At 40.5% G+C, this 20,803-nt stretch overlaps 1 protein-coding gene across 3 annotated transcripts in view; it reads right to left on the reverse strand.

Annotated features, from left to right (window-relative positions):
* Positions 1–20,803, reverse strand: part of LOC129779566 (adenylate cyclase type 6) — a 497,443-nt gene that overhangs the window by 159,471 nt on the left and 317,169 nt on the right. For 2 of the 3 annotated variants that reach the window (XM_055787122.1, XM_055787123.1), the window contains exon 5: positions 20,267–20,415. In XM_055787122.1, coding sequence (XP_055643097.1) covers positions 20,267–20,415 — 149 coding nt within the window. The remainder of the gene's footprint in view (positions 1–20,266; positions 20,416–20,803) is intronic. The other variant, XM_055787124.1, reaches the window with a different exon arrangement.

A 20,803-nucleotide genomic window follows, 5' to 3' on the forward strand; every position in this document is an offset into this window, starting at 1 on the left:
TTTCTCAACTTTTTGTACAAGTTAGGTTACTTAATCCTTTTGCGTAAAGACCAGCAATCCTCGGAATGGTTGAAGAAAGTGGATCCCAGTATGACCCTGGGAAACGACACGAAAAGCTATCGCGTCAAGAAATTGTTCATGCCTTTTTCCCATAACGACCATAACAACAACGAGAGACTCAAAAGACTCATAGAGAGGCAAAACGAGAATCTTTCCACTGACAAATGGTGGATACTTAAGTGATTTAATTCAGATGAAGTTCACGCGAACTGGACATAAACACTCGACGAAACTTCCAAGCGTGAACTCGCAAGCAGAAACTCTATCTCATTAACGTCAGATTTGGCGAAACAACACCCAAAATTAATTTTCAATACATTTTTCGGAATGTTGTGAAAAAAATAGAATATGATAATAGATTTAAGAGCTAAATGAACTGAACTGATAATAAATTTCAAACAAGGAAACAATGAGTCTATCATTGCAAAACATTCACAAGATACTAGGTCGTATGAATAAAAAAAAAGTATTTACTTATTCTGCCCGTTTCCAAGTAAAGTAAACTTTCCTAGTATTTACTTGAATCCATATGAATAAAAGTTTACTTTACTAGATTCATTTTCGAATTCGAACATAGTTTTTACTTTGTCAAACATCTGTCAACTGATTGTTTAGGTTTCGTTTCAAAAGGTTTTTTTTGGACAAAGCGTGAATTCGCGATGAAAAAGGAATAGTGTCGACGTCTGGTGGCGACTTTCAATTAGGGACCATAGTTTGGGTCCCTATCTCGTTAGTGTAATACCTATCATATTAGAAGACACGAAGCCAGTTTTCAAATATAAAAATTTGAATGAAAATGTTCACATCATGTTTTTTAATCACTTAAAACATTTTTTTCCGACTTTTATTTAACCCTTTGTTTATACATTTCCAACATTATTACTGAAACTTTTCATTAAAATAGAAAGTTGTCTTCAAAAACAATCTTCGTACAAGATTTTTTCACCACCTGCAAACAAAAGTGTTTTTAAACAGAATGCCAAATTGGTACGGAATGGTTATTTTTCATTCATAATTTAAATTTTAAAAACGTGTTCATTCCGCCTGAAAATAAATCAAATTTTTTACGTTCCCCTAAACTAGTAATCGAAGCTCAATGCCATCGCGCAAGATAGCAGCATTAAACTTAAATCGGATATGACATCAAAACGAATGAAAGTGTTTTCAGATCCAAAGTATGCTCATGAGCATACTTGATAATTACAAAGTAAATACTTGATGAATGCTGTTTTATTCATACGAAATCAGCTAAACATCCATTTTCGAAAAGTAAATACTTTGCTGTTTCTTTTATTCATACCAAGCGTAGTAAAAACATAATCTCACTGCTCGACTGCTCGAATGAAGTAAAGTAAAGGTGAATTTTGTTTTTATTCATACGGCCTACTGTTTCGAAATTCTTTTTTTCATAATTTTGATATCCGTCTATAGACTATCCGCATCACTTTCTGCTTTTATAAAATTCCTGGGAATCCATCAAATGTTTTAAATGAAGATTATGTTTCTTACCGATGCTGTTAACCAGTTTCTGTTTAAATAATTAAATTAAACCTTGTGTCCCGTATATCAAATTACACGAGAATAGGAAGAAAAAAATTGGGTGGGTTATATCTATGATATAACCGCAAGGCTGACGTGGGACTACCTTAGCTTAGCAATCATTTGTTTGAATTGATTACATTTTTGATTGAATGAAACAATTTCCGAATTCAATTGAATCCAACATATTTGCTTTGTGAGTAAAAAGATTGTATAATGCCATGTAAGGTCAATTCATGAATTGTGATAGATTTATTCATTCATTTTCGTCAAACAAATGTAGGCTACATACTTATGTATTAATGATGCAATGTTTTCTCAAGTTAAATATTATTCCTACAGTACATGTTTCATGATTATGTTCTTCGTTACAAGTAAATTTAATGACAGTCCTTTTACGTTTGATATGATGACACCTTGGTTTAGAAGTCTGTACTAGGTAAACACATTTCAGTCGGAACAAAAATGCCCCCGACTTGCATGTATTTGCAATGCCAATTCCCCCACGCTCCATGGATTTGAAGTCTGTGTTAGGGAAATATATTTCAGTCGAAACAAAAATGCCCCCGATTTGCATGTATTTGCAATGCATATTTCCCCACGCTCCATGTATTTAAAGTATGTATTAGGGAAACACATTTCAGTTGGAAAAAAAATGCCCCCGAGTTAAATGTATTTGCAATGCCAATTTCCCTACACTCCATGAATTTGAAGTCTGTGTTAGAGAAACACATTTCAGTCGGAACAAAAATACTTCCGACTTCCATGTATTTGCGATGCCGATTTCCCCAACGCTGCTTGGTTATGATGACTGTGTTGGGGAAACCGTAAATCGGGCCAATCAAAACGAGGCAGATAGGGCGTTTAGATAACGCTTAACATTTTACAGTTATTCAATTGTTTATCTAATGAAAAATAACATTTTATTAATTGCGATAGAAGCGTAGAAATATTCCCTATCAGTTGATGTAAACATCTTTCCGATCCAGTAAGAAATGTACGAGTTATAAGCATTTGGAATCTTTCATTTTTTCCTGCATGTTCTGTGTTTAGGTTTTCATTTTACCCCCCATATACTGCGGTTAGACGTAGTCCCACGTCAAAAGAAGTTGAAATTCAGAATCACATATGGGAGTAGCTCAGATTATACTGATCGTGAGGTAGATAAATTCGGGTTTTCAATGACTTAAAGAAGGTATTACGATGCAATAAAATTGTAGGAATGGTTCTTACAAAATGATTCTATACTAAATGCTTCTTCTTGACCTATACTAAATGCTTCTCACTATTCAAACGAGTAAGACAGATCGAAACTCAAAAAAAAACTAGTATTCTGAAGTCTTCCGAGAGTAGTGGCGCCAAACTTATGGTGCCACAAAAAGCTCGAAGAGACGTCAGCAGGGTTTCTGGTACAGCGAAGATTTCTCACGAAGAACCTCCGAAAACCATGAAACTTGACAATCTGGCCGTTCCTGGGCCAAGCGTGACTACCGTAAGCAGGCTAGGAACTAGTGTCTAGTGACTACCGTAAGCAGGCTAGGAACTTCAATTAAGCTTTGTGAAAAAAGATGAGTCCCTTCAAAGTCCGTATCACCCTAGATCCAAAACGTATATGAATACTGGAAAAAGTAATAAATTTAATAAAATTTCCAAACAACAAATAGAGAGGGATTCCGTCTCCCAAACGAACCTGGCGAGCACACAACCCAACCTAAAGTGGGACACTAAGGATCTGCGAATAAACCTCCATCACCCTAAAGCAGCGTCAAACGTGCTATCCATGAAGTTTATAAAAGACGTTGTGGATCTAGCTCTAATTCAGGATCCTTGTGTCCACAATGGAAGACTACTAGGTATTCAAACAGGTTCATGGAAGATGTTCTACGATGACAAGCATGACTCCGCAAGAGCTGCTGACTTAGTCAATGCGAATATTGAATGCTATTACAGAGACGTTTTGTAAATACTGAAGGGAAATCAACAAAAACTTCATCATCGGCTGCGATGCCAACGATCATCACACTATACGGGAAAGAGCCGATATTAACAACCGAGGTGAGTGCCTTTCAGATCGCACGATCTCAGAGGCTGTATACGACGATGTAGACGAAGGTCAATGGCGTGGGGATGGGCCACGAAGCCAACATCAAGAAAGAATTCAAACAGCTCCTTGGACAGGAATTTGATACAGCAACCGGGAAGAGAAAAGTGGCAGAAACATATGAAACTGTCTATGTTCGCTAAGAAATATCTGGCTTTAAAAGCTACATTTTGATTGCAACCGGAACTGTTAACCAGAACCTTTCACACGAACGAGTGTCTGGGGAAAGTTCTGCAGCCTTTCCTAAAGTTCCAAGTCGTATTGGCGCGATTTGGCGTGCTGCAATCACAGAACAAAGGCCATGAAAAGGTACATTCTGACAAATATATACCGGGAATTTGTTATCTTCAAATCATCCCGCTGCACATTTCCAATTTTTTAAGTTGATAATATTGCACAATGGTCTAGGAAGTATATTTAAGTGGAAATAAGCATTTAGAACTCGACAGTTATTCACTAGACAAAAATTGTTTTCTACAAAGTTGTTACATATGATAGAGCGTTCATTTGTATGCTGTCAAAAAACGGTGACCAAATAATTTTCATTCGCTATCCAACTCTTGACGAGTAAAGTTCAGTGTCGTTATTGTGCGTTGCCACTTTTACTATTGTGCGATTGGTATAGTGTACGAGTGAAGGTCATTGCTGTCCGCTTTCGAATTGACCTTTTGTGAAGTGGAACAAAGGAAGCAGCGCTCTTGCAGCTTGCAGCCCTTGGCGGCTGTTGAACATCGGCATAACGGGATCGCCATCGTGTGGCTGTCGTTAACGGGAATTATCATCACGTGACCGTGTGAGCTATTCTTGCGCTATTGTGTTTATCCATAGCGCGTAGCCTCTGTCTCTCCCTGGTTAGGGCAGTAGAGCGCAGTATCGGAACAACTTTTATATTAAGGTACACATATTTAATATTAATATTATTGTTTAACTCATATGTTCATTGCTTAATTTTATTTATTTATTTTTTGTTATTTTTTTTTTGAGATTATTGTTAAAATCAATAATAGATTAGAAATAAGACAAAATTTTTTGTAAAATGGAGAATAGTGGAGGATCTCCAAAGATGGAGATCTCCGATAATGAATCCCATTCAAGATCTGGGAAAAAACATAAACGAGTCCCTCAAAAAGAAGATAATTCTTCTGGGGACGAATCTGCTCATCCTTCCAAGACCCCCTCTAAGAAAATAGCAAGCCTCCCTTCTGAACCCACTGTTACTTCCACTCCCCCTCTCCCATCATCGATTTCGCTTCCCCCTTCTGATGTTTCCGATCCAACCCAATCCTCGTCCTCGTCCTCGTCCTCGTCTTCTCCCTCTGTTGTCTCCGCTCCACGTGTCAGAGTTTATCCAGAAGATGCACCTGGAACTGGCCCGTGGGTTGTTTTACTCCGGCCAAAACCAAAAGGAAAAAGCCTTAACGTGATTCAGATCATGAAAGATCTGGCCAGATACACTTCTGTATCTGAAATTCGCAGGGTTAGACCGAACAAATTGCGGGTTGTCGTGAATGAACGGAAACACGCAAACGAGATTGTTGCTGACCAACACTTCACTCTCGAATATAGAACATTTATACCCTCCCATAACGTAGAAATTGAGGGGGTGATAACTGAAACGGGTCTGACGAGCGAACAAATAAAAAAAGAAGGAAAAGGCAAGTTCAAGAAGCTTCCCTCAATGGAAGTAAAGATCTTGGACTGTCGCCAACTCGGGAAACTCTCCCATGATGGGGACCAAACGAAATTTACGCCGTCCGACTCGTTTCGAGTCACCTTTGCTGGTGCCGCCCTCCCTGACTACGTTATGGTGGACAAATTGAGACTACCTGTGCGACTCTTCGTGCCAAAGCCCATGACTTGCAACAAATGCAAGTCAGTTGGTCACACTTCAGATTATTGTGCCAACAAGGAGCGCTGTGCCACTTGCGGAGAGCAACATGAGGGGAAATCCTGCAGTGCGACTGAGCATAAGTGTCCATATTGCGGAGGATCCCCACACGCGCTCTCAGCTTGTGAAACTTACAAGAGTCGCTGGGAGAAACAGAAGCGCTCTTTAAAGGAACGCTCGAAGCGCACTTTTGCGGAAATTTTAAAGGGCGCTTCTCCACTGGCCCAACAACAACAACAACCAATCTCAACACACAATATCTTTTCCACGTTGCCAGTTGATGAAATGGAAGCGGACACAGCTAGCGGGGGCACAGCGTTTATTTTCAAAGGGAATCCCCGGCGCAAAAATGTGACCACTCCCAAAGTTCAAGAACAAGTCCCCCCGGTGATACCCCCAGTTAGCTTGCCTAAAATATCGAGTGCAGCGGACAAGCAAAATCAGGTTCCTCCTGGCTTCCGTGGGAATAGTTCACCTTCGAACGACCCAGCACTCGAGGGGACATCAAAAACCCCAACTGTCCCTGTTTCTCCGTCCAGCTCAACTTCCCAATCGGGATTTATAAAGTTGTCTGACCTTTTGGACCAAATCTTCAAGTGTTTTAATGTTTCTGACTCCATCAGAACCCTTGTCATCTCAATGCTTCCAGTATTAAAGACAATTTTACAGCAATTGATGCAAACATGGCCCCTCCTTGCAATGATTATCTCTCTTGATGTCTAATTTAGATAGAGAGGTCGGAGATATAACTGTTTTTCAGTGGAATTGTCGTAGTCTTATCCCTAAATTGGATACATTCAAATTTTTAATTCATAACTTCAATTGTGATGTTTTTGCTCTGTCCGAAACTTGGCTTTCTTCGCGAGATGATACGTCTTTCCACGATTTTAATATTATACGCTTGGACCGTGATGATAGATACGGAGGGGTGCTTTTGGGGATCAATAAGTGCCACTCATTTTTTCGAATTGACCTTCCACCTATTGGAGGGATCGAAGCTGTTGCTTGTCATGCAAACATCAGAGGCAAAGACCTCTGTATAGTCAGCTTGTATTGGCCTCCGAGAGCTGCGGTTAGCCGCAAACAACTTGATGACATGTGCTCACTCCTTCCTGAGCCACGATTGATCTTGGGAGACTTCAACTCTCACGGAACTGCCTGGGGGGAACAGTACGACGACAATCGTTCATTGTTGATATATGACCTTTGTAACAGCTTCAATATGACCGTTTTGAACACTGGGGAAACAACACGTGTACCTAAACCTCCTGCTAACCCAAGTGCTCTTGACCTCTCGCTTTGCTCGAATTCACTATCGTTAGATTGCAAGTGGAATGTAATCCAGGACCCCAACGGTAGTGATCACTTGCCAATCAAAATTTCCATCAGCATTGGGTCGAATTCTTCTGAATCTATAAACATGGCATATGACCTCACAAGACACATTGACTGGAAAAAATATACGGACGCGATTGCTCTAGCCATCAATTCCAGAGATGGTTTACCTCCATTGGAGGAGTATAACTTCCTTTCTCGTTTGATCTATGACAGCGCGGTTCGCGCTCAAACGAAACCCATCCCAGGTTCCACTATTCGTCGAAGGCCTCCCAATCTATGGTGGGATAGCATATGTTCCAAGCTTTATGTAGAAAAATCGAATGCATTTAAAGCTTTTCGGAAACGTGGAACCCCTGAAAATTTTCAGACGTATTTGGACCTTGAAAATCAATTTAAAAACTTGATCAAAGGGAAAAAACGTGCTTATTGGTGAAATTTCGTGGGAGGTTTGTCACGAGAAACGTCAATGAAAAAATTATGGAAAGTGGCTCGAAACATGAGAAATCGCTCTTCAACGAATGAAAGCGAAGAATATTCACATCGATGGATTTTGAATTTTGCACGGAAGGTTTGTCCTGATTCCGCTCCTGGTCAAAAAATTGTTCGAGATATACCACAAGATAGGTGCGATCTTGATTCCGAGTTTTCGATGGTAGAATTCTCTCTTGCTCTCCTTTCATGTAACAATTCTGCTCCGGGATCGGATAGAATTAAGTTCAACTTGCTGAAAAATCTCCCTGATGTGGCGGAACATCGCTTGTTGAACTTATTCAATCGGTTTCTGGAGCATAATATTGTTCCAGATGATTGGAGACAAGTACGAGTTATAGCTATTCAAAAACCCGGAAAACCCGCGTCCGACTTCAATTCGTACCGCTCAATAGCAATGCTGTCTTGTATACGGAAATTGTTGGAGAAAATGATCTTGTTTCGCCTTGATCGATGGGTTGAAACGAATGGCATACTCTCAGATACACAATATGGGTTCCGCAGGGGCAAGGGGACGAATGATTGTCTTGCGTTGCTTTCTTCAGAAATTCAAATGGCTTACGCCGAAAAAAAACAAATGGCTTCAGTATTCTTGGACATAAAGGGGGCCTTTGATTCTGTTTCAATAGAGGTTTTGTCAGACAAATTACACTCTCGGGGTCTGCCGCCTCTATTGAATAATATGTTATATAACTTGCTTTGTGAGAAACATTTGAACTTTTCTCACGGAGATTCGGCAGTAAGTCGGGTCTCTTACATGGGCCTCCCCCAGGGCTCATGTTTAAGCCCCCTTTTGTACAACTTCTATGTAAGCGACATCGACAATTGCCTTACACAAAATTGCAGCCTAAGACAACTTGCAGATGATGGAGTGGTGTCTGTCGTAGGATCAAACGAATCCGACCTGCAAGGACCCTTACAAGATACTTTGAACAATTTTTCAACCTGGGCCATTGGGCTAGGGATCGAATTCTCCACGGAGAAAACAGAGATGGTGGTTTTTTCTAGGAAGCATAGACCAGCAAAACCAAAGCTTCAACTTTTGGGTAAACCGATCACTCATGCTATGTCATTCAAGTATCTTGGGGTCTGGTTCGACTCCAAATGTACTTGGGGGCCCATATTAGGTATCTGAGTAAAAAATGTCAACAAAGAATAAACTTTCTCCGTACAATTACCGGCACCTGGTGGGGAGCCCATCCCGAAGATCTTATTATGTTGTATCGAACAACTATTCTCTCAGTGATGGAGTATGGCAGTTTCTGTTTTCAATCAGCTGCCAAAACACACCTCATTAAACTCGAGCGAATTCAGTATCTTTGTCTCCGTATTGCGTTGGGATGTATGCTCTCAACGCATACCATGAGTCTCGAGGTTTTGGCAGGCGTACTCCCACTAAAAGATCGCTTCAATTTATTATCTCTTCGGTTCCTCATCCGGTGTAAGGTTATGAATCCATTGGTGATCGGAAATTTTGAGCAATTGATCGAGCTAAATTTTCATTCTGGATTCATGAATTCATATCATGAATTCACCTCTATGCAGGTTGTTCCTTCTTCGTATATTCCCAACCGTGTTTGTTTTCCTGACTACATCAATTCCTCTGTACATTTCGATCTGTTCATGAAGGAGAAAATCCATGAAAATCCAGATTATCTTAGATTGGGGTTCGTTCCTACAATCTTCAATGCAAAGTATGGGCGTATCAATTGTGATAATATATACTTTACTGATGGGTCCTCTATGAATGAGTCCACAGGATTTGGAGTGTTCAACGAATTTTTTAGCACCTCACACAGTCTTCAGAATCCTTGCTCAGTGTATATTGCTGAATTGGCAGCAATTCATTGGGCGCTGGACAGCGTCGCCTCACGACCTGTTGAACACTATTACATTGTAACGGATAGTCTTAGCTCTGTCGAAGCTATCCGTTCAGTGAGGCCGGAAAAGCACTCGCCGTACTTCCTTGAGAGAATACGAGAAATTTTGAGTGCTTTATCCAGACGCTGTTATGTCATTACCTTTGTCTGGGTCCCTTCACATTGCTCAATTCCGGGTAATGAGAGGGCTGACTCATTGGCAAAGGTAGGTGCAATTGAAGGCGATATTTATCAGCGTCAAATCGCCTTCAATGAATTTTATTCTTTAGTTCGCAAAAATACCATCGCTAACTGGCAACGCAAGTGGAATGAAGATGAATTGAGTCGGTGGTTTCACTCGATTATCCCTAAGGTTAGCCTCAAACCGTGGTTCAAAAGTCTAGACTTGAGTCGGGACTTTATCCGCACCTTCTCCCGACTCATGTCCAATCACTGTTCGTTAGATGCACTACTCTTTCGTTTCAATCTTGCCAGCAGCAATCTCTGCGTTTGTGGCCAAGGTTATCACGACATCGAGCACATTGTTTGGTCGTGCGAGGTGTATCTGGTCGCCAGATCGAATTTAAAAAACTCCCTTCGGGCCCGAGGAAGACAGCCCAATGTGCCGGTGAGAGATGTGTTGGCTCGGTTAGACCTTGATTACATGTCCCATATATATGTTTTCCTTAAAGCTATAGATCTTCGTGTGTGATTGTCCCTACATCCTTATACCCTCCTTTCCTTCCTTTGCGGGTAATTCGTCCCCTTGCTATAAATAGTAGAATAAGTTGATATGTCAATAAACTATAGATATACGAATAGATTTAAGAATTGAGTGCTCATCAACATTGTTACAATTTCCTTATATCCCATCCTTCTCCTAAAAATATGTCACCCTTCTAAACTCGAGTACACCGCGAGTAATCGGTTTTCCACCTTACTAACCATAGATGTAAGAAAATTGTTTCTATATATATATAGTTTTAAAAAAAACTTAAGTAACTGAGCCTGTAAAAATAAACGAATTAAAAAAAAAAAAAAAAAAAAACGGTGACCAAAATTTTTGATTAAATAAAAAATATAGCTTTCTTATATTTATAGGTAGAGGTAAACATAGTTTGACAATGTTATATCCCCAGTAATTTTAACCAACTTTATGGAACAAAGTTTTTTTTCTATATCTTAAAATAAATGATATAGTCCTTTTTTTCTAAGTTGCGTTAGGGTCACAATAAAAAAAAGGTTTATTGCTCTAACTTTTATGTTTCAAATTGTACATGGTCACGCTAATGCAACTTATAATACAAGCGCTAAATCGATTATATTGGAGGATAGAAAAAAAACTTTGTTCTACAAAGTTGATTAAAATAACTGGGGCTATAACATTGTCAAACTATGTTTACATCTATCTATAAAGATAAAAAAGTTAATTTTTTTATTTCATCAAAAATTTTGGTCACCCTATTTTTGACAATCTAAAAATAAGTGCTCAATCATATGTAACAACATTGTCAAAAAAACGGGAAGTGGGTTATATCTATGGTATAACCGCAAGGGTGACGTAGGACTATCGTTGATTTAGAGATCATTTGTATGAAGTTGAATCTGAATTCATTCTGAATGAATGAATATTTGGAGAACTTCGAAAACGAGAGCGTTACGTTGGAGGCACAAGGTTTTATGCATCCAATATTGGATACGGAAATATCCTACTGATGGGGAAGAATAATCTTCAGAAGCTATCCTGTTGATTGCGATTGATTGAAAAATCACAAAACCTAATGTATTTGGTCACAGTGTTACATGGATAGAAAACATTAAAATAAACTCTTTCATATGAATGTAATTTTAAATTCCCAGAGGAACTGGCAGATTATTTTCAGTAACGATTAGATATTTCCACATTTTCCTCGATACTGGAAGCCCACCAGTAGTTAATGCTAACTCGATAACCATCTGTTAAAAGCACTTGATTGAAACATATTTGGTCACAGTGTTACATGGATAGAAAACATTCAAATAAACTCTTTCACATGAATGTATCTTTAAATTCCTAGAGGAACTGGCAGATTATTTTCCGGATCTTTCTCGATCCAAACGGAAAGAATTCCGTGCGTGTATGTGTGTGTGTAGCGGCTGCTTCGAGATCTTCCCGGGGAACCGTTTGTAGCATCACTCTCCTCCTGATGGATACCCTTCTGGCCTAAGGTGCACAAACAGGCTCTTGGTGACACCGTTCATCCGCGCTTTCATGATAAATGAAGAGCTTCACCACAACAGTGACAACATGCTCCAATCGCTGTTCAATTAGAACTGGGTGGATTTCCGAGCGGCGCTCGCTTATATACCGATTGGTGATTTCAATAGCCTATTTTGAAAGCAAATTTAAGACTATTGAAACAAGTTTTTGGATCAGAAAGTAACAAGTATAGAACGCGTAGACATTTTATCTTTCGAATGAAGTGTTTATCATACCATTTCGTTCAGTTGTTTAGGAGCTATTAACACTCAAAATCTCGGTCTCCGGCGTAACGCTTTCGTTTTCGAAACTTTGATTTTACATCCCGGTATAGAAATGAAAGACGTAGTCCTACGTCAAAAAAAAATGTCCACTTGAATGCACTTTCTGGACCAATGTGTACTGTTAGCAGAACTATGGAGTCGGAGTTATAAGGAATTTCATTGCACTAGGAGTCGGAGTCGGAGTGGGTAATTTTTTTTTTTCATTTGAGTGACCCAATAAAATCAAAATATTTATCAAATTCAAACTAATTTTATTTAATGATACGGAAACATTGATGTTAATTATTTCTATCATCATCATGTTTAATAATGAGCACTATGTAACAAAGGCCTGTTACGCCCTAGCTGCCCGCATGGACTCCTCTAGTCCTCTCAGGGTCGGCTCAATCACAGCCAGTAAGATTAACTCGAAAAGGGAGAACACACGTGGTTTATATTGTTCGACGGCTTTTATTCAATTAATCCTATCGTCCCTATTACCCTAGCTCGTTTACACTTTACTCACAGGTGTTTGGTGTAGTGTGTCTGGGCCCGCCGTTGACTCCTCTGGTCACTGCTGCGGTTCTTGTCCTGGACGTCGTTCTAGATTTGGGTCTGCCGCTTACCGGAATATCCGATTCAGTTGACTTCAAGTTATGTGGATTCTGCTTTACGGGTTTATGGATTCTGCCTCACGAGTTTTCTGCGATTTCTATACCAGGATGTGTGTTCACTGGAGTATCCTGCTCTGTTCTGTCCGGGTAGTATCGGGGTTCAATCCGGAAGCTCACCATTTGTAGCGCTATTCGATGTTCGCGCAACTTCCAATAGATGAACATTCTGTCCTTATAAATCCGTATAACAAAAACTTCTACTTTACAAGTTGAGGTTGAATAGAAACTCTTTTTGTGAGCGCGTCTGGTCTTGTTCCGGTGGCTCAAGCAAGTGCCCGAGTCAATCATGGCAAAACTCCGAGGAGCCCGCTGAGTCACATTCGGGTCGAGTCACCATGCATCTCGTACAGTCGTACCAACCGTTGCGATGAATATGTGTGTCGTATTGTGTTGTATGGGCTGTGTATAACACCTAAGTTTGTGTTGTATGTATCTCTACCTTATGCCGTCTTCCTAAGATCTAGATAACTTTTTTTTAAATTTATTTATTATTTTTATTTATTATATTCATGTTTTCATTATCAATCGTATATATTTGTATATGTGTTCTGTCTAGCTATGAGTGTGTTCCACCGTTTTTTGATGAAAAATTCAATTTATTTATAACCGTGGGAGGAGACGAAGCCTCGAACAACCCGAGCAAACAGGTGACCTGTCACAACTAAATAGGAATAAAACTTTGCAAAAACACCGAAGAAAAGCAAAATTATCCACTTTAACGATACACCCAACCAGGGACCATAAGAACATTTTAGTGACTGCAAGAACAGATTATGTCATAATTTAGCTTACGGACAATGTCACGAAAATAAGACCAATCAATTTGGAGACATTGTTCCAATTTCTAACACGCACCCGGTCGAAAGTAAAAAAAAATTAAAAGCAACATCGAGATTCGAACCAGAGACGTCGCGATTATTAACACTACAACTACCAACCTGTCAAAATGTCCTGTTGTATCATTTGTTCACAAAATTTTATACTGAAATTTGTTTAGTATTTTCTAATAATGTTATGGCTTTTTCTAAATATATTTTATTTCTATTTTGACAACTACATATCACACTGCTCAGAGTGACTGGTTTGGTAGAAATAGGTATACAATAACTATCGGTAGTTCTTGTGTTAAACCTGCATTCTATCACTAATCGACCATCACCACTTATTGACACACTGCAGACATGGGGTAAATGATCTTGGTTTGTCCGATTTAGGGTGTTTCCACGCAACTGGTAAATGCAAATCGATTTCTCTTCATGAAAATCACATATAATCGATACGAGTTTGTGTTTGTTGAAAAGCCCCAAGTCTCTAGTTGCTAATACTACCATAAGGCGCTGAAATTGTTCAAATTTTTATGGTTTTTTAACGATTTATCTCAAAGAGAAACTATGATCATGGTTTGTCCAAAAAAAGACGGGTGGGTAATGTCAGGGACATAACCGGAGTGACGTAGGACTATACAAAGGGGACAGCTTTTGTTAAATATATATTTTAAATATATTGTTTTATTTTCTTCTCCTACGTGAATACCTACCTATCTACCTGAAAAATGGGTTAGTTCACTGTTTACTCTTTATGAATATGTTGATGGTTCTGAAAAGAACTTTGGTGTTGTGTTTTTGTTATCACTCGATATTCCCATCTTGTTCGGTTAAACCTTCCTGTTTAGCTATTGCGTTTGCCACTCGCCACAGCTTTCACAGTTGGAAAATTTCTTCCCATCCAGCTTGTGACATATTGTTCAGTAAATTACATTTAATGCGACGTGCCGGAGAAACACTTTGCCACTCACTGAAACTAATTGTTGCCTTGATGAGCGCCGAACCGAAGCTGCTCTGTTCTTGATGCGGGTTTTCTGATTGTCGTGAGCAGCTTTGCAAGCCAACTCGAGCACTCCGACGGCCGAAACTCTATAATCGCTGTTAGGTATACTGGTGCTCCGGCACCAATCCTTTCGGCCTAGTTACCCTTGCGGAGCAATCAGTGAATGCGACCAACAGGGAACTGAAGACCTGCGCGGTTCGAGTGAGACTTTGCCTTTCCCTTAACTTGTCCTCCTTTGTTACGTCCACGATGCCGATGCCGTACAACCACACGGGTTTACGGTTTGAAAGAAAATAAGATATTTTTTTGGGGTCCGCGTGTTTTATACTCTAGCGGTACACACTCACAGGATAGATACAAATCGGCAGACTCAGCCAGAGGGGCGAGTCCAACGAGACGAACGAATGAGCGTTAAAAGGGAGCGATGGCAAAAAAATACATTCATTACGATTTGTTCGCTCGTTGGATTCACATGCAGGCTAAAAAGGGTCACAGAGGTCAGGATCACAAAATTATCTTCAATCTAAAGAGTTTATTGTTTTGTTATCACTCGATATCCCCATCTTGTTCGGCTAAACCTTGCTGTTTAGCGATTGCACTTGCCACTCGCCACAGCTTTCACAGTTGGAAAAATTCTTCCCATCCAGCTTGTGACATATTTTACAATAAATTACATTCAATGGCACGTCGCATTACCACCACTCAGTATCGGATTGGAGGTAATTTTAACCTGTAATTGAACATTTGCGATGACAGTGATACAGTGTCAACTTTCAATGTGGGGTCATAATTTGGACCCCGAACTCTATGTTTACAAAAATGTCCAACTAAATATGTCGCATTACAGGTCCGTCCAATTAGCTAAATGTCGAGATAAGTGTAAATTACTGTACTTTCAATCTAGAAGCAATTTAAGAATTGGTGAAAATCAATAAGCTCAGAACAAGTGCCAAATTCACATACTCATCATATCCTGGCAAACAAATTATGAGAAAATCAATTTGTGTTTTATTATTAGTTTGGATATTGTTTTAGAAAGCATTGAACTGTGTTTCCTAAACTCTTTTTTGGAAGGTTTAATGGCCCTGAAAAGCGCCTTGTTTTATGGAATGGTTCCAATTTAGAAAACTTAGTACTCGTGGTTTTGAAAAAACCATTTCGAACGCCCTCGATGCCGCCTTGTTCTGGATTTGCCACCAAAGCAGTTTGTATAAAGAACAAACTTTTTTCTTCTGCTACCTGATGCCGTTTTGCGATTGCGTTTGCCGCTCGCCACTCGCTGCAACTGCCTGTTGTCTTGATGTGTTCTGTTCTGAATGCGGTTTTTCTTATCGTCGCGAGCAGCTTTACCAGCTAACTCGATCACTTCGGCGGCCGAAACTATATAACGCCGGCTAGGTGGACTGGTGCACTGTTACTAACGCGCTCGGCCTAGCTACCCTTGCGGGGAACTCCAGATCAACACGGTTCGAGCGGGTTTTTGCCTTTCCCTTCACTTTTCCTCCTTTACCATGTCCAGACATGGCTGCTTGGGTTGGCTTGTTGATGTGTTGTGATGCGAACCGATGTGGTGTACGGTTTGAATGAGAATGATCGTTACGGCAGCGGAGCGGGGATTTTTAAGCTGACTGGCTGGCTCGAGAATTACGCATGTGTGAGACTGCGACCAATGTTTCGTTCATTTTTTTCTTTTTCCTTTCCAATCGTGCTTCATTCTATTTCGCTGCTGCCGCTGGTTGCCCGTTTTGGTCGGTACGATTTGAGGAGCACAAAATGGACCAATCAGAAATGGGCACATAGTGCATTTTGACAATGCTTGATATTTCACAATTATTCAATTATTTATCTCAAGAAAAATGAAATGTTATTCGTTATGATAGATGCGTAGATATATTTCCTATCAATTGATGCAAAAACCTTTGCGATCTATTGAGAAATGCTCGAGTTATAAGCGTTCCAAATCTTACATTTTTTCCTACTTGTTCAGTGCCTAGATTTCCATTTCACCCCCTATATCTTCCGGTTAGACGTAGTCCTACGTCAAAAAAAGATCATGGTTTGTCCGGTTTAGAAATCACCATTTTTTAATGAAAGAAGTCGAATTTTCTAGTAAATGTTGCATTTATCATTGTTAGAGTTTACTGTCATCAAATTGATCCATTCATAATTTAGGCTTTCTTCAGTATATTGCATTTTTTGGACATTTTGAAAGTGTTCACCTCAACACACTAAACACAGAGAAACTTTATTTCTGCTATGCGCGAAGAACACAATAAACAAATTGCAGCGCGCCATAGAAATCACGTGGACAAAACAACATTATTGAGTTGGACAACTCATGATCAGAATTGAGATCATCGAAATGCTATAATTTAATGGTTTAGCTATGTACGAGGGTCGTTCGAAAAATAAGTTTCAGTGCCTCAGAAATCGCGAAAAAATAAAGTTAGGACAAAAAACAAGGTGATTTTCGTAAGATTCGTTTAATTTTCTATTTTTCTACATAATCGCCTTAACGTTCAAGGCATTTTTCATAGCATGGCACGAGTTTTTCTATTCCAAGCGCGAAGTGCGTAGCGTCCAACTTTTTGAAGTACGATGTCACTGCGTCACGAATTTCTTCAGTGTTATCGAACGCCTGTTTCATCACCGGGAATAAGTGATAGTCGCTAGGGGCGGAATCTGGGGAGTAAGGAGGATGCTCGAACACAGTCCATTGTTGATCTGGCAGGACGATTATGACAACCATAAATTGGACGTAGCGCTCTTAACGTTTAGGTCATTAACTCCGAATTTCGGTAGTAAATTTTATTAATTTGACTCGTTGTTGGATCGTATATCTTCCCATTATGAAATGGCAAACCTTACTGAAGAAAAATGCCAAGTCGGAGTCGGAGTCAGAGTTGGAGTTGGAGTTGGAGTTGGAGTTGGAGTTGGAGTTGGAGTTGGAGTTGGAGTTGGAGTTGGAGTTGGAGTTGGAGTTGGAGTTGGAGTTGGAGTTGGAGTTGGAGTTGGAGTTGGAGTTGGAGTTGGAGTTGGAGTTGGAGTTGGAGTTGGAGTTGGAGTTGGAGTTGGAGTTGGAGTTGGAGTTGGAGTTGGAGTTGGAGTTGGAGTTGGAGTTGGAGTTGGAGTTGGAGTTGGAGTTGGAGTTGGAGTTGGAGTTGGAGTTGGAGTTGGAGTTGGAGTTGGAGTTGGAGTTGGAGTTGGAGTTGGAGTTGGAGTTGGAGTTGGAGTTGGAGTTGGAGTTGGAGTTGGAGTTGGAGTTGGAGTTGGAGTTGGAGTTGGAGTTGGAGTTGGAGTTGGAGTTGGAGTTGGAGTTGGAGTTGGAGTTGGAGTTGGAGTTGGAGTTGGAGTTGGAGTTGGAGTTGGAGTTGGAGTTGGAGTTGGAGTTGGAGTTGGAGTTGGAGTTGGAGTTGGAGTTGGAGTTGGAGTTGGAGTTGGAGTTGGAGTTGGAGTTGGAGTTGGAGTTGGAGTTGGAGTTGGAGTTGGAGTTGGAGTTGGAGTTGGAGTTGGAGTTGGAGTTGGAGTTGGAGTTGGAGTTGGAGTTGGAGTTGGAGTTGGAGTTGGAGTTGGAGTTGGAGTTGGAGTTGGAGTTGGAGTTGGAGTTGGAGTTGGAGTTGGAGTCGGAGTTAGAGTCAGAGTCAAAGTCGGAGTCAGAGTCGGAGTCGGAGTAGGAGTCGGAGTCGGAGTCGGAGTCGGAGTCGGAGTTGGAGTTGGAGTTGGAGTCGGAGTTGGAGTTGGAGTTGGAGTTGGAGTTAGAGTCAGAGTCAGAGTCAGAGTCAGAGTCAGAGTCAGAGTCAGAGTCAGAGTCAGGGTCAGAGTCAGAGTCAGAGTCAGAGTCAGAGTCAGAGTCAGAGTCAGAGTCAGAGTCAGAGTCAGAGTCAGAGTCAGAGTCAGAGTCAGAGTCAGAGTCAGAGTCAGAGTCGGAGTCGGAGTTCAAATAAGTCGGAGTCGGAGTCGTAGTCGGAGTCGGTACTAATAATTGTGGGGAGGCAGAGTCAGAGTCGGAATCGGGAAATTTTTCTCCGCCTCCACAGGCGATTTTTGATATGGATAATTCTATTGGTCAAAGATAATCTGAAACATTTTGTTTTGCAAACAAAATTTATGGTGCCGAATCGTTGAAAATATTACAGAATACTTTTGACGATTTACCAATGTCGAAAACACGGGTGTATGAAAGGTATAAGGCATTCAAAGACGGCCGAGAAGAGATGAACGATTTGCCATGTCAAGGACGACCATCCACCTCTTCAACTGATGAAAACAGCGACAAAATAAAAGGGATGGTGCTCGGAAATCGTCATTTAAATTTGAGAGAGCTAGTCCGTGAATTAAATATCTCTCACGAGACCGTTTATCATATTTTGATTGGTGTTTTGGTCATGAGAAAAATCGTATCAGAGCTAGTGTCAAAAGAGCTCAAATGTATTCAAAATTTTCATCGCAATCAAGTGGCTGAAGACATGCTTGAATGATCAAGTTCTGAACCCACGTTCATCCACCACATAATTACTGGCGATGAGACTTGGGTGATTCTTTTTTTGTATTTACGAAACTCGAGTTATCTCTACTTTAATTGGTACCCACGAAGCATTGAGGACATTAAAACGAATTCGTTGCGTGAACTGAAGACAATTCCTGAATTGTATAAAATACTCATTAGATATTTTGTCTTGAAAATTTGGGTAGAAGTAGTTTAGAGTGTGTTGTTTACACTGTATTTTTATCGCTGTCAGTTTTTCGAAAATTGAAAATAAACACCCGAAAAGCAACGTCGCGAATAGATTTTGCGCAAGCACCTGGAAAATCCTAAACTCTCTCATCGGGACATAGAAAAACATCTCGAAATCGTGCAGTCAACGGTGAGTCGTGTGATTAAACGTTACCATGGATGTTCTATTAGATCAAGATTACAAGCGTGCTGTGAAAGCGTTTAAGCGGAATCCCAATGCTTCAGTCAGGGATGTGGCCAAAAAGTTGAATTTATCCAAGCTTTTCGTTCAGAGAGCCAAGGACCAAGAGCGACCGCATACGTACAAAGTGCAAAAGGCTCCAAATCGTTACAAACATATCCATGGGTGTTCGATATCAAGATTGATAGAATGTCAAATGTCCGTTTCAGCACATAAGAAACCCATTCCAACTCATGAGCCTGTTTCATCCAAACATTAGAACTGAATTTGTCATTGCTGTCAATGACACTCTCAGCAGTTCTTAGTCAAAAAAATCCGAATAATAGCTCCCTTCCAAGTGACAGCTCCGACAAGAGCCTACGTATTGAATCATATATCGGGAAGAAAACATCTCGAGGATTTTTCCTTGGTGTCTTCAATTCTGTCTGAGAACACACACGAGACGTGGGTCTATGAGTCAGTTCGAGCAAAGCAGATTAACTTCTTCCTCCCAACCTCATGAGAAGAAACCCCTTCCACAAATCAAATGTCGCCAAGCTGGGAGATTAGTGTTATTAAATCACGTCTGCGGCCTCTCAGCCTCTCAGTCAAAACATTTGCTGTTCAATTCATTCGTGATGCCAACTGAGTTTGCAAAGATTTTCAATCATATCGTTAAACACAAACACACGAGCTAAAACATTCCTAATCACATATCTCATCGCCCACCGCTTCCTCTTCTATCATAAAGCAAATATTCGTAGCAAACAGAAAAACGACTTTATAAACTTCAAATAATGGCACGCCGCAAATGACTGCGGGGTGGAAATATTCCCAGTTTCCACCCCCGGGTTATAAATGCGGGGGAGACGGGAAAACTTTTCCCTCCGTGGATGCTTTGAGATGCTATGCAAATTATTCGACTCGGCAAGCGGTGAAGTCTCTGCTTGGTAGTGATGTGAGAACTGTAAGTCAAGATGGTAGTTTGGAATAGGTTTCTCCGTGGGTAAGGACAGAGTTATGTATTCGAACGAAGCCATTTTTGCTCCAGCAGTTTTCAAAACAGGGAAATGAAATCGTAATAAGCCTCTCACCTGAACGTTCTTGAACTTGTGCGAGCAGATGATTCCGTTGAATAAACATTTGGCGTGGTTCCAACACCGGGTCGTGTCGCACGTCCCGTCGGCATCGTTTGCCACATTGTGGCTGCCACTATTCAGCGGCTCGAGTTCGTCTGGCGCTGCTGGAAAAAAAGAAAAAGAGAAAAGGACGAACAAATATTAAATCCTTGCCACAGTTTAGTGACATATTGTGGTCCATAATCTGATTCTGTCTCGTATTGACAAATTGAAAATCACTGCTCTTGAAATGGATATTCTTCAATGACAAAAAGTAAACACCAAAAGAAAAGGTGTGGTACCGATTTCCCAGCAGCGAAGCGCAGCCCCATCATCGTTGTCACGAGATGGATTACTCCGATATCCCTGCGGGAAGGTGTACACGCGGATGCCAACAAGCATCGATGTTTGTATGCCAACCGAACCGATAACATACGGACGACATCGGAAAATTGCACTGCTAGCTCTCGTTGTCGACAGGATGGAATAGGATAACGTATCCGTGATTAGGTG

The sequence above is a fragment of the Toxorhynchites rutilus genome, chromosome 3 (genome assembly GCF_029784135.1).
Source record: "Toxorhynchites rutilus septentrionalis strain SRP chromosome 3, ASM2978413v1, whole genome shotgun sequence".
NCBI lineage: Eukaryota > Metazoa > Arthropoda > Insecta > Diptera > Culicidae > Toxorhynchites > Toxorhynchites rutilus.